Genomic DNA, 13,785 nt, shown 5'->3' with positions numbered 1-13,785 from the left:
AAATGAGTTGAGGAAGAACACCATCAGCGATTTCTTCATCACACAGCAAATGGCAATAATAACAGCTGCCTAATGCGTCGTGAAAATCTTCACCGTAGTCAACATCATCGAGTTGTTTCTTACACACTCTCATCACAAATTCAGTTCTTCCTTTGGCTGATGGAGTCGAATACGTTAGTTTTCTTGGCCCATTGACGTCACAGCTCTGGTTATCCCGTTTTTGCGTGGGCTCTGGCAGCGTCGAAAGATTAGAGACTTTTATTTTGGTTGGAGAACAAGTGGCCATTTGTTTTTGTTTGCTTTTAACAGCAGCAACTTGAAAAAGACAATAGTTATAGTCCAGCGTTCTTTTAATCTGTACTATTTATGTTTATAATATTTAAAACAAAGTTAGATATTCAGGTTTAATGTACAAATGCAGAGACGTCCTATTGACCCATATCTATTCTAATAAAAATATATGCAAGATGATGAGGCGTTTATTTTATTACGTCATCTCTTTTGTCTTTTTGACAGCAGCGCAGTTGGCGAGCAAAGACAAATGATGATGAAGAACAAACCCGTTATATTTGCCAACGATTTTGAGTGATTGGGACGAGATCCGAGTCAATCCAATACAACAGTCATTATAGGCTAGACCTATACTATACATCAATATATATAACTGTGATTTCAAATGATTACCATAACCATATGCTGGCAATCTTTAATTCATGTGTTTATTTTAAAATTTGAATACTTAACAAAATAAAGCTTCAAATAGCAGTGCCTTTGATTTCACATACATTCCAGTAACATCCATGGGTCCTATTGTATAAAGTATATACAAAAAGAACACCTAAAAATCCCGTTAGTGATCTTACTAGCCCATAGCTGTGAGGCAACATTTTCGATGTAAAGGCTGGTGTATGCCACCGTTATCCGATGTGTTCAGCTAAAAACAGTAAACACACATCACGAGATGCTGGTCCGCATCTTTTAAAAGTTCATCCTCTTGTTCCTTGCTTTCTGATCATGTGGAACAACATTAACGGAGACACCATCGATAGGTGACTTGTACAATTATATTTCCGAAGCCTATAGCGGTTTATGATCGTTAAATAAAGAAATGGCATCCCAGGTAAAAACCCCAAATGATTTCACTACCCATAAGCCATCTGAGGTGTGTGTGTTTTTTTGTCTCACCAATTGCGCGAGTAAATACGTGATTAGCCTATAACAGTACGTATATTTAGTCTGTGTGTTATTGAATGTTAGCTCACTCGATCACCTCTTCTTAGATCTGTTTTCTTTTTAAAAGTTTTATTTCCTTTGGGCTCTTTTTTTTTAAAGACCTTTTTAACGATCTCTTTTCTGTATATAGCTGAAATTGGTCTACATTTAATGTGAGTGAGATGGGTTTAATAATCACTAATGCAATAAATGTATTCCAAGAATCGATTGGCGCTGAACCATCAGTGATGCGGTACGTCCGCTTTAACAGGTGAATATGTTCCCGTGGCATCCACCGTTTAGAGCCGCTGACCATTGTTACATTCACACAAGCGGTGGTGCAATTATTCTACGGGTTTCAATAGTTTTCTTCTCGAGAAAACCAAGAAAAAAGCCATGACATGCATCAGAGCATAACGAGAAGAACACGCTATCGTTGCGAGATGTTTGGCTTTGTTCGGAAGTGTCTCATCAGTGGTCCGTCTCGCCATCGACTGATATTATTTGACTTCCACTTAACATTCGTGTGAATATAGTCGAAAAGGGAAAAGACGGCCGACTTTCACCAATCCACCTGTCAAAATAGCGAATGATGGATTACACTCGAGTATATAGTTCTTCCTCGTCTTCTTGACGATGTATAGTGTCAATGGCCACATCCAACTTTGCTACTACCTTTTCATTTCTTTCTGTTGCAGAGTTGACGATATTCACACCAGCAGCACATTACACGGATCTGTTCCGAAAAGCATCTCGTCATAGTCGAGCAACATGTAATTTGCATCCGCACTGCTGCCATGCCACAACGCTTACAACAGGTAAAAGAGTACACAAATGATAGACTGTTGACTGCTATATACAATTAGTATGACAGATGGCTATATGTATAGCTTCCTCCTTTCCGGTGTAACGGTATACACAACACATCGCACCAACGTATAGCAGACGTGATTATTACCATAAAGACAGAGTGTGGAATGTTACAGCTTATACTAATGATCCTTCCGGCTCTAGATAAATGTGCAAATCAGCGCATTTTTTGGGCTGAGCAAAAATGCTGTAGCCCAACCTGGGGCATCAGGTATAGCCAAAATTGAACTTTTAGGTCGAAACTGTTCGCCACATGATTGTCCATCCACCCGCTGGAAGGCAAGTCTTCATCCAGGACGTGGACAACAGCCAAATGATTCTGGGCTATTGGGCCGGTAGTCTTGTTCAATGATTTATCTTATAGGTGACATTTGTTGTTGATTGTTTCACTCAGCAGGAGTGTGCAGGTAAGTTATGACTTCCTTTTTGCCCTTGCTGAATGAATAGGGCCCGTAAGATACCGCTCTCCTTCTATGTCATATTAATTAATTATCGGCATCGTATTGCCCACGTTCGCATTCCCACCAAAAGTCATCCACATAACGTCATCGGCGTCGATGTGACAAATATTCGATCGCACCAAAAGAACCCAGTCCAAGTCGTTGGTCTGCCACTTGTTTTGCCCACGATTCGAAACAGGACAAAGTATATATACAGCATCGCTTCCATTTCGTTAAGTGGCGGAAAGTATATAGCCTAACGATCTGCATTACAGCTTATAATTGAACAGCAGCATATATCACGCTAGAAATAAACTAGAACGCGCATGAAGATGAATAGCATCAGACGGTGGTGACATTATACTATTTAGCGTGAACGAGAAAATGATGGTGCGTTGAACGCGGCTCTTGATACCCTGAAGCGTTTCTTCTTATACGACAGCCAACGTATGGCGTGAGGTATTTACGACAACGGTGATATTTCGGGCTGGCGCGCCTTTCGATGTATGCAGCTTGATTTCATACCTTGGCTCCACCTACTCGCAACAGACATCATCCTCATCCAAGATATATCTTTGGCTAACGGCGTGAATCTAGGGCTCAGTAGTTGCATTCGATTCCGACCGATCGGATCAAACTCCCGCGTGCTGTGCCTTGGTACAGACCTGCCAGTCGATATACAAACGCACGTCAACACCAGTTGAAATCACTCGAATTGAGGAAACCAAAAACTGTGAAGTTTGCTTGTTTACGTCTTCCACGCGAAACGACGCTCTCGTTATTTCCGGAACCGTTAAATATAACTCACCGCTATAAATCTTGCATGTTCTCTCTGGCCTCTATTTGAACACAAGTCTAAAGTCTATCGCTTTGGCGCTACTATTTTCGTGAAGACAGTCTGCGGTAAGTCATTTTCCAATCACCACATTTTGTCTGTTTTATTTTTGACTTTTGTTTAGTTTTGATATACTTGCATATACAAACAGGTGCGTTATATACGTACATTGCTTGTGCTGGTATAGCAAACAAAACGACACGCTTCACGTCGTTTGACAGCTCTTAGACGACCGACCATTGTGTTCTTAAAAGCTCTATCGTTTAACCAGCAGTCTGATGAGGTTCGGTTAGTTTCTTTCTTTCTCTAAACTTTGCCAACATAGTACGACATTCGAAATTGCTGTAGGCGTGTATTGTTTAAGACAACGAATATCTGCGTTCATTATGTCAAAGATAAAGCCACTCGTCTCCATTGTTTCTGTGTGAAAACTCTTCCACGTCAATGAAACTGAAAAGCTAATGCCTTTGCCTTTAGCAAGCTTTGTATACCATCATTCTAACTGTACACAGACCTTCATCGTGAGTCTTGGCGTTGTGAGAAAGACAAAAAAAAAAGGGAAAATGCGGTGGCCGCCTTTGCTGTGGGCAAAGATTTTGTGAGCAACCAGTTTTTTTCTCTGCTGTTGGCTAACCGTCAAAATGGACGTTGACGACCCAACGAAAGGGATATACTCATGTATAATCTCACAAATTTTAGATGCAGCGTTTCCGTGTAACGGCCGTTGCTCCACGAACGAATGTGTTGGGAGGCCGGTCTGCGGTGTAGTTGTCGAAACCGAGAGGACTTGTCGTCTTATTCTCGAAATTGTTCTCGTCACTGTTCATCGACATGACACTAATGTTACGCTGTGTTTTTGCCTTTGTTTGTTTCTATAGCGATTGAATAATTCACTTTGATTGATGGACGACATTATGAGGGTATAATGCGAATTATAACATCGATTAAGTGGAAGGCTTTCCATATCGGACAGTTCACTAGCACCAAAAACAAAAGTTCCTTGATGCCGAATGGCCCCCCCAAAAGATGACAAAGATGTCTCCAATAAAGTCAAACAATGTGTACAGCCTGTGTCTATATAGGGCTGTCAGCTGAGGTACGCGTTCAAGCAACCTTATATGTAGTATATGTATAGTAATTTTGAGCAGGTGGCCAAGTTATGCGGCTTTGTCATTTGTCTGTCAGATGGCATATTGTCTATAGTGGGTTTGTTGTCCCTTTCTTCCTTTTCCTCTCGTCGAGACCGGAAGAACATACCGAATGAAATGGATGACTGTCTATTCTGTGGTAGAATTTACTAGTCTACTATTATATTAACCGCGAGAAAGCAGAAGATTCCATCCTGGGAATGTTTAGAAATAGTCAAAAAAATAAAGAAAAAGAAAAATCTGCAATTTCCCTATCAAAGAAAATCTCACTTTGTGTAAGGCCGCCTTGTAGATTCTGCACTGGCAAAAACATTAATTATGACCTAACAGGAGCAACGAATGATTTGTCAGTTGCACGCCAGGGGATCTCACGCTTCCGCATCCTTCCGGAGGGAATATTCCCCGCCATGTCTGATGACTTGCGTGATGCTCTCGCCTGTCTGTGCCATCACGTGTACAGCAATGGCCTAACGGCACAACACGATTTGCCTGTCATACTTAAAATGATTATTTATGCATAATAGCCTGCGATATGCTTTCGCTCTACCAGTAAAAGTTGGCAGTCGGACTTGTTATTCCGAGCTCAATAATGAGGATATCGTGATTTCAAAAACAGACTTTGGCCAACATATTTATAGGCTAAAAAAGTACTTATTTCTGTATTGGACGCACTCTGACAAGAATAAGTGAGCTTTCCTCGCAATCCTGCTGTAACTAGGCAACGCAAAGGTGATTCACACGCTGCACTGAGTACATGGAGAGGATGTAACGGTATACCAGCCAGCAAACTTTTGGGTTGCATATACGGCCATGATAACTTGTCTTGGCTTCAGGAGAAGTTAAGCAGGTGCTAATCAATGGAGCGTTGCATCCATTGCCGGTAGCGAAGGGGGAAAAGAAAATATATTCACGCGGCCAGTGTTCAGTATATAGAGAACCTGCTGCCCTCGTCCAAAAGTTTAAAACGCGTTCATGTAAAAATTGAATAACAACATGAAATTAAAAACTTAAGAAAGGATCCCCTTGAAGCAATAGCAGGTTGTAGACTATACTTGTTTGGGGGGTTTTAGTTTTGTTTCTTCTCGACGCCAAATCGCTATAGACTAGAATAATATGAATATTAGTTCATTTGGGTTATAGGCCTTCCATACATAACGGGTTTGCCTCATTTTTTTTATGACGTTCTTCTGCAATAAAATGTTGCTCTTTTTGCATTACGTCCTTTTTTTATGGGAAACGAAAATCGCATCCGCCTGCTTATTATCTATCAGGAAAATGTAGAATAACTCAAATTTGAAAGTGCTAGATCTTCTTCAGTTTATTACCGGCACAGGCCATGTGTGACGATAGCATTCACTGACGGATGGTCCCCCGGCTTAAAGAGTATAGTCCATCCAGCACAATAACAATCTGACCCATCGTTTGTCAATAGAAGCAAGGTTGTGTTACGCCCAGTTTTTTTGTTTTGTTTTTTTAAATCAGGAAAAGGTTTAGTGAGCTGAAGATATGGACATTTCTGTTACTTCGACTATAAACATAAGTTTGCGAACAATTGTAATGATATTCCGATTCCCGTCAGAACCGATGAAGCAACTGTACACATACGCTGCATTCAATTTTCTCTTTTCTCATAGAGACCCACTGTCCAGCCAAATGGCCGACCATGCGCTTCAGTCCTCGTAAACGGACGATAGTAATTATTTGATCATTTTCCCTTCCGATTTTTTTTTTTCAATTAAACGAAAACAGTTTATACGTAACACAAAGCGCGTTCTATCGCCTGACTTGTTTTCACTAGTCTGTCGCTGTTGTGTTCACAAGCTCTTCTTTCGTTCTTACCTTTATATCTGGCCCCTTCCTCTCAAAGACATTCGGAGAAAAAAAAAAACAAAAAGATGGTGGAAATCAAAGCAGCATCTCCATAGTTTTACATCTGTACAAATCCACCTTGTTTACGGTAGCGCTTCAGCCGCGTTCGAATACGATTGAAGTCATTCCTATTAGGCATTTGTTCAGATTTCTTCACATCAAATGCTCTAGAAAGATTATTAGGATATTGCAAGATCAGCTTTCATTTTGATTCCCACCATAAAACGTGTTACCCTTTTATTTTGCTAATTGACTTGATGGTTTGGCGCGTGTAGTAGATACAACTGCCGTTCAGTGGGCGGACTTCTTTGGAACAGAAACCGCCCACCAACTGGTGAATTTACGGTATGCACATGCAACATCGTGTTGTGAGGTGTTTTCTGGCTAGAGCAAACAAAATATCTATATAAACAGCTGGTTGCTCGATGGCACTTTCAGTCTCTCAGCTCTCTGTGCGCGTTCCGTTTGTTTTGTTTGTTATACTCCCTCGTGATCTTTAGCTCACGTCTTTTTTTTCTTGAAACGTGTAACACGTTCAGGTGCAACTTTGTTTGTCCTATCGCATTCTATGAATTCAGAGTAACGCAAAGAGGTTTCCACTATACAGAGAGCTGAAGTTATGTCCGACTTGTTAGCTTATCTTTTGTTAAACTAGCATTACAACCCCAAAGAGAATAAAACAAGAGTCAATCACGTTCGTTACCGGCTGGCCGAAGGGACGAGTCACAGCCAAATTGTGTTGGGTAAGTGAAATGACAACAAATAAAAAACAGTTATATATCTTTAACGGGACGAACCAAGAGCAAATCCTTCACTCAAAAAAGGAAAAGGGTTACATAGAAAAAAAGAACAGTGTGACGTTCGTGTACCTTCGCCCGACTGCCTCCTGTTGCTATACAGTCGGTGTATATAGTAGCGGTGTAATAAACACACAGTATCCCGAAATAGTACAGCCATTATTGTTTGTATTGAATTTATTCAAAAAGCCGGCTGGACCTAACAGGAAAGAAGAAAAGCAACTGTTTTTCGTGTTTTTTTCAACTGTTTTATTGTTTGATTTCTACCTTTTGATTTGTCCGTTAAAACGTCGACTTGCTGTCACGGATAAGGCGATGGTCGTTATCCGCATTATGTCTTCTAATTAAGATCCTGTAAGGAGGTAAAAGGAGCGTGCCCGCTATATCCTTTAAAAAAAAAAATTATTTTAGATGTTGCTGGGTGTCCAGTTGTGTAGCGTCGTCGATTTACGTCATTCCACTGGTGCACATCCGGCCCCTTGAAGTTACTTTGTAATGCGTCATTGCGTCCGTTCTTATATTCTTTTTCCTCCAGTGGCTGGTCGTTGATTTTTCTTCTTTTTTTCCTGGGAGATGCACAGATTTTATTGAGAAACCAACAGCCGTTAGAGCCAAGCAGAGGCAAAGGACCTTCATGGTTTCATCCCTTTTCTTCTTCTCAGTTGCTCTTTAAAAAAATGATGACTCTGTTATTGTTCCACGTTTTTTTTCATTTTTCCTCTTTTGCTTTTAATTTCCTTGTGACTTCACAAGTGTAGGGTGAACATTCTTAAGATTACTGATGCAGCAGCTTCTTAATTACGGCAACTAACCATCTGGCAAGCAAGTCTTGTCGTACAAGCCACAATCCGCTTGTTTTTTGCTTCTAATTATTGAATAGTTTCGTCATCGGTCCACGTTTTATTCTAATAGCTTTCTGTTTCGTTGCTTTTTTTTCACAGTTACAGTCGGAATAATGTTCCGTGATGCAACGGCGGTGATAAAAGCATCATCAAGATCGTCATCCACATTAGCAATTGGTGCAAAACGAAAAACGATGTCGTACCGACTGACGATTGCGCTGGCCCTCGTTTTCCTCGTGTCCGGCCTCTGGCCCCAGATGGTCACGTCGGCCCCAACGCCTCAACAGCAAGATGGTAACGCATTTATAGAGACGTTAAAAAATAATATAGAGCCACTGTTAGACTTGTAGAAAGGAAATTGAGGCTCTGTGTGAGATGACCACAAAACTCCAATTCAACAAGATGGAAAATGAATCAAACCTAATGACCCTGCAGCATAAAAGTGCTCAAGGACGAACACTCAATTCCTTTCATCGTTCAAAGTCATTTACCGTTGATTTTTTTAAAGCGATCATGGACATATAATTCTGTAAAAAGATGCTTGTAAAAAGAATCTTATCCATCTCATCAAGCTGATGGCACTATCTTCATTTTGTTGACATCTTAATTAATTAAAGGATACGTATTTGATGTTTAGCTGGTGCATTGGCTGGCCTATTGGACGCTGATAGTTTGGCGAGTGCCGGCCGAGATGACGGGAACAACGACGGAGCAACAGAGTTCAGGTATGGCGGATGGTGGAGTAAAGGGGAACCAGCAAAGCCGCCCGATATCCGTGCCCACAACCAACACCCGACTGGCCCCAAATCACCACCTGAAATTCATATCATCGACAATGTCAACCTTCTATTCACCTCCTTCCAAGATCACGCACAGCATGCCTCCAGCACAACCACATCCAACACATCCTCGCTATCGACTCCTTCACCTCCACCAACAAGGACCATAACGCCACGCAGCGTTGACGAGGACGATCAAACCAATTCTGTCTTCAACATCGTCATTCAGAAGGAAAAAACTCTGAAATCTGCTTTCATTGCACCCGATGTCAATTGGCTGAGAGATCTGGTGCCCAAAGTGGTCGATGTCGTCGATAAGCCCGACACCACCATCAAGGAAACCATTTTCCGCGTCATGGACAAACAAAGCACGGACGAAGGTCGACAGATTTTGGTCAATGTCGTCAAAGCGCAAGTCGATTCAGAGGATGAAGTACCGCAAATCCTCGCCCGTCTTCGCAATCTGATGCAAACGGGCGAAGGCGTGGACTTGGCGCTCGTTGAAAGACGAAACAACGGCAGCGTCCAAGCTGAGGATCGACCTGTCATCATCAACGTTGTCATTGTTAACGTCCTCAGCGTCAACGTCGTCAACGTAATCGTTCCGGTGAATCCAAACGAAAAGGCCAGAACACCCGATACTTCCATCGACGAAGACTCTTACATCGAAGCTCTCAGAGAATCGCAAAGAAATCGCAATACAGGCTCAACTCTGACGATGACTCCACCGCATCCGCACAACCAGGACGAGAAACATGACGAGGCCCAACCGCATGACGGTCCGCACGTCGTCGGTCAAGTTGCTACGACGCAACAGCAACTCAACGGGTTTTACTTGACCGAAGTGCCAACGCACGGATATGTTTCAACAGACAGACCGTTGATGGCCATGGAAAAATATTATTTGCGCAGCTATGACGCTGATGAACTGCCTAAACAGCAATCAGTTAACACGGCCGGTTATAAACAAGAGCACCCCGATCGCAACGCTGGCATGGTTCAATTAGCAAGCGGGCCGTACTTTACGAATGCAGCCGACAAACCAGCCAAGATAGAGATCCTTGATGTTAACAAGGTTGCTGAAACCGGCGCTAAGGTGCGAGCCACTCCGAAACCGGAAAACAGGCCGCTTAAGGTCAGAGCTCCGGGAGCGATAAGCGCCATGACAAACAAAGCGACTAGCGCCGTCAGGAATCAAATCCGAACCATTGGCTTCGTCGCCATTCCGATACTAGCGGGTTTGGCCAGCACAGTCAACGCTTGGCTGCCAGCCATGGCGCAGCTCGGCCGTCGTAGAAAGAAGCGCTCGATGGAGTATGAACAATTCGAGGAGGAATGGCAGGCCAACCCGAAATTCGTCGGTATCGATGACCGCAGACGGGCCATACAAGACGCTCAAGTGCTGGCTCTTTTGATGGGCAAACGCTACATGAATGTCAGCAAAGAATCGTTGCAGGAATCTATCGATAATTGGAAAAATCGCGACCAGGAAGCAGCGGCTGGGATTCCGCCTCACACGACCGATCCCAACAAATTGGCCAGCACCAATCGACCGTTGTGGTTTCAATTCCAACGGCCCAACAATCCTCCAGTTGCCGCCGACTCGACCGCCATCCCGTCTACAACCACGGTAGCGCCATCTACTGTTAACCGTCCGATTTACTATGAAGAAGAGGATCCTCCGACGCAGAACAGCAACAACAACGAAAACGATTCGCCTTTATTCTACTCGGCGGCCAGCGCATTAGAGGACATGGTGGAAAACAGGGAGATTGTGGAATACGACGACACGGACAACGTTGGGCCATCCACCTCTTCGTCAGGTAGCACGGCGACCGAAGCGGCCGACTATGAAGAAAAGGAGACGCAATCAGAGGAGAATGTAGCAACGACATACCAAGAACCAGTGACGCCGCATATTCACATCCTACCCGACACTTCCCCATCCGGCGATGATTTCGACATAGTGGCCAATTTCGTCCAAGCGATGATGATGAACGGCAATAACAAGAACAATGGCATTCCACCGGCAGATGGACCGCAAAACAGAGAGGACATGGATATGGATGGACCGCAAAACAGAGAGGATGTTGATGGGCCGGAACATAGAGAAGACGTGGATGGACCGGAACACAGAGAGAACATTTTCTTCGTCAAAGCGGCGTCTATCGTCAACACTACGAAGACCAGTGGCTCCACCACGACCAAGCCAACTATAGGAGCTACTCGAATACCACCCATCGGAAGTGGAAGCACTCTTAGCCTCTTCGCGGCAGATCCGATCATGCCCAATTGGACCAACACTAACGAAAGAGTCACCAACAGTCCAGTCACTTACGTGGCCATCAGAGCCCCGCCGGTTCAGCCAGCCCCGCCTGTTCTTTCCAGGTTCCCGAGTCAAGGCACAACGACGTCCACGCAGTCGTACGATTACGACATTGGCGATGTAAACGATGGCAACGATCAAATGTCTAACGAACAAGTTTCGCCGCCACTTCAGTTCCACGAAGACGAATCGGGTATTACGTTCTTTGTCTCTAAAGACGTGCCCTCGCGGATTACCTCAACCGCGTCGTCAATCACTGCCGGATTGGCGGAAACGAAACCAACCAGCACCGGTAGGCCATCATCGCAATGGTTTAGCGATCCTTTTGAAAATGGACTTTTTGTTGGATCTGGTACGACCAATACGCTCCGGCCGGCATCATCATCTACGACTTCGACATTTCCTACCCAACCGGCCACTCGGCCGTCTTCATCATCGGCCGCTCCAACGACCACCTTCCAGTCCACCTCGCAGTCTACAATCCTGCCCACGTCCTCTTCGTCCATCACCACATTTCCACCAGGAACAAGACCAACATCGCCGATTTTCCAGTCACAGTCCAGTACTTCAACCCGCCCAACGACGTCGAGTCTCAATTCCCAATCCAGTAGTCCATCCGCAAGCCGACCAACGACGCCCACGTTCAATTTAAATTCGCAGTCTGCGACTCGTCCTGTTGCGCCGCCGCTCAAACTCAAACCCACTTCGCAATTTGGAAACCGACCGTCGGCATCCGTGTCGCCGCCATCCAAACCCCAAGCCGGACGACCGTCTTCGTTGCTGACCATGGCCAGTTTCACCGCTCCCCCTCGGCAGAAACCAGCGGTCCCTCCACCCGTTGACGTGTCCAATGCCAACATGTCGAAATACACCAAAGTTCCCAGCGCTGTGACGACTCCGCCGCTGCAGGATTTGAGCACTTTGACGGCGGATTCCTCGCTCGTGTCTGCCACCGTCGATAAGAACAACATTTTAGCTGGAATAGTCAAAGGAGCTGCACTGACTAGTCCGCTACCTCAGCAGTCAACCGGCCGACCGACGACCACCAACGCGGTGGGTGAGACGAGTGACGTCAACCAATTGTTTGGTAGTTACAGTAGCACGTCGAGTACCAGCCGTCCTGTTTCGACGACAGGCGTCTCTTCGGAGGAACTGGACACTACATTAGACAATTTGGTGTCACAACTGGAAATGGATGCGTCCGGCTTGGTGTCGACCAAACGACCGATTGGAGGACTCCATTTCGTCAACACGTCGACGGACGTGGTCATCATCAATCCTTACGACGTGACGCCGAGTTCCATCTTTTCTCCGCTGCAAATGGAATCGGCTGAAGCTGAAACGGATGAGGACACCAACGAATCGTCTGACGCAGTAGTCGTCGATGCAGAGGCAGGAAATCAGCCGGACTCGGTGCCCGCTGTTTCCAATCTGGCCAATTTCTTGTTCGCGCCATCTGGCAGCAGCTCGTCCGCATCGTCCGGTTCCTCCGCATCCAGTGACGGTACAGTAAGCGGGGCAGGCGTTACGACCAGCTCCACATCGGCCTCGTCAGTCGATCCGTTTGCTCTTTTCTACACTCTCGGATTGGCCTCGGCTGGCATTTTGGCTTTAACGTTGCCCATCTGGGTTCCATTGGTGGTGGCCAAGAAAAAGAGACGTACAGGTGCCTACGGGCCGACCAAAAATAAGGAGAAAAAGAAGAAGATTAAGAATCAATATCCAGCTAAAAAGAAGAAAACGTCCGGTTACGCACAAAAGAAACCGACCTATGGAGAACCACCTCCCAATCATTACAAGGATCTGGATGAAGACGTGCCTTATGAACGACGACGGTTATCCAGCCGTCCCGCCGAATCATCCGACGTATCACAGCACGACCGTCGAAGACTTGTACCGCTCTGGCGGTGGAGTCAATCCAGATTACTCTGACACGGACGTCGATCATTATTCGACCTTGTATCGTGATTTGTTTTCGTCCAATTCGGACGACGCTTTTCACGATCCAGGACCGTTGAATTCGGAGGACGTTTACGGACCTTCGACTTCCACTTACTACGATGGCAAAAAGGCAGCGCGACGTAGGCGCAGCATCAGCAGCAAAAAGTTCAAGCAATCATCACATCAAAGATTCCATTAAACCAACTCGTCTTTCACCAACGTCAAATACAACAGCCCATTTTTTATTCTTGTACCTCTCCTTCACTTGATAATTAGGTTCGCCCTTAACCCCTTGCACAGCCCGGCTAAAACCCTTTCCCCCAATATTAGACGTATATCTAAAGACTGTTGTGCATATATTTATTAAAAAAAAAAAAAAGTCTGATATTTATACCTGTACATTAATACGCCCCTAATCTCACCCACATGATATCCGACACCATCCAATCATTCGTGATACCTGTTGTTTCATTCATTATATTTTTCCATAGATTTTTAGTGACTTGATGACCGACGGACTGCTCTGAACTATATGCATGTCTTTTCGCTTTCATATCGAATAAACCCCATCGTATTTCGAATTCATTCCAACGATTTCATTCCTTTCCGCAGCCATTTTCCTTTGCATAATAACGCTGTATGCTAATGATTTGATTTTTTCTGATATTATTACCAGCTTGATCAATGGGAACAAGAGACTAACTCCCACGTCTGCCATTGCTGCAG

General features: G+C 44.5%; 1 protein-coding gene across 1 annotated transcript; it reads left to right on the top strand.

Moving 5' to 3' along the window:
- The first annotated feature begins 3,131 nt into the window (after positions 1 to 3,131).
- LOC116915343 (nuclear pore complex protein DDB_G0274915) lies at positions 3,132 to 13,644 on the top strand. Its single transcript, XM_032920435.2, is given in 4 exon segments — positions 3,132 to 3,425; positions 8,113 to 8,307; positions 8,651 to 12,941; positions 12,943 to 13,644. Coding segments are annotated over 3 exon segments (4,788 nt in total). The 5' UTR covers positions 3,132 to 3,425; positions 8,113 to 8,126; the 3' UTR covers positions 13,259 to 13,644.
- Positions 13,645 to 13,785: the final 141 nt, after the last annotated feature.

The sequence above is a fragment of the Daphnia magna genome, linkage group LG2, assembly GCF_020631705.1.
Source record: "Daphnia magna isolate NIES linkage group LG2, ASM2063170v1.1, whole genome shotgun sequence".
Classification (NCBI taxonomy): Eukaryota; Metazoa; Arthropoda; class Branchiopoda; order Diplostraca; family Daphniidae; genus Daphnia; species Daphnia magna.
This window is presented reverse-complemented; position numbering and strand designations above follow the sequence as displayed.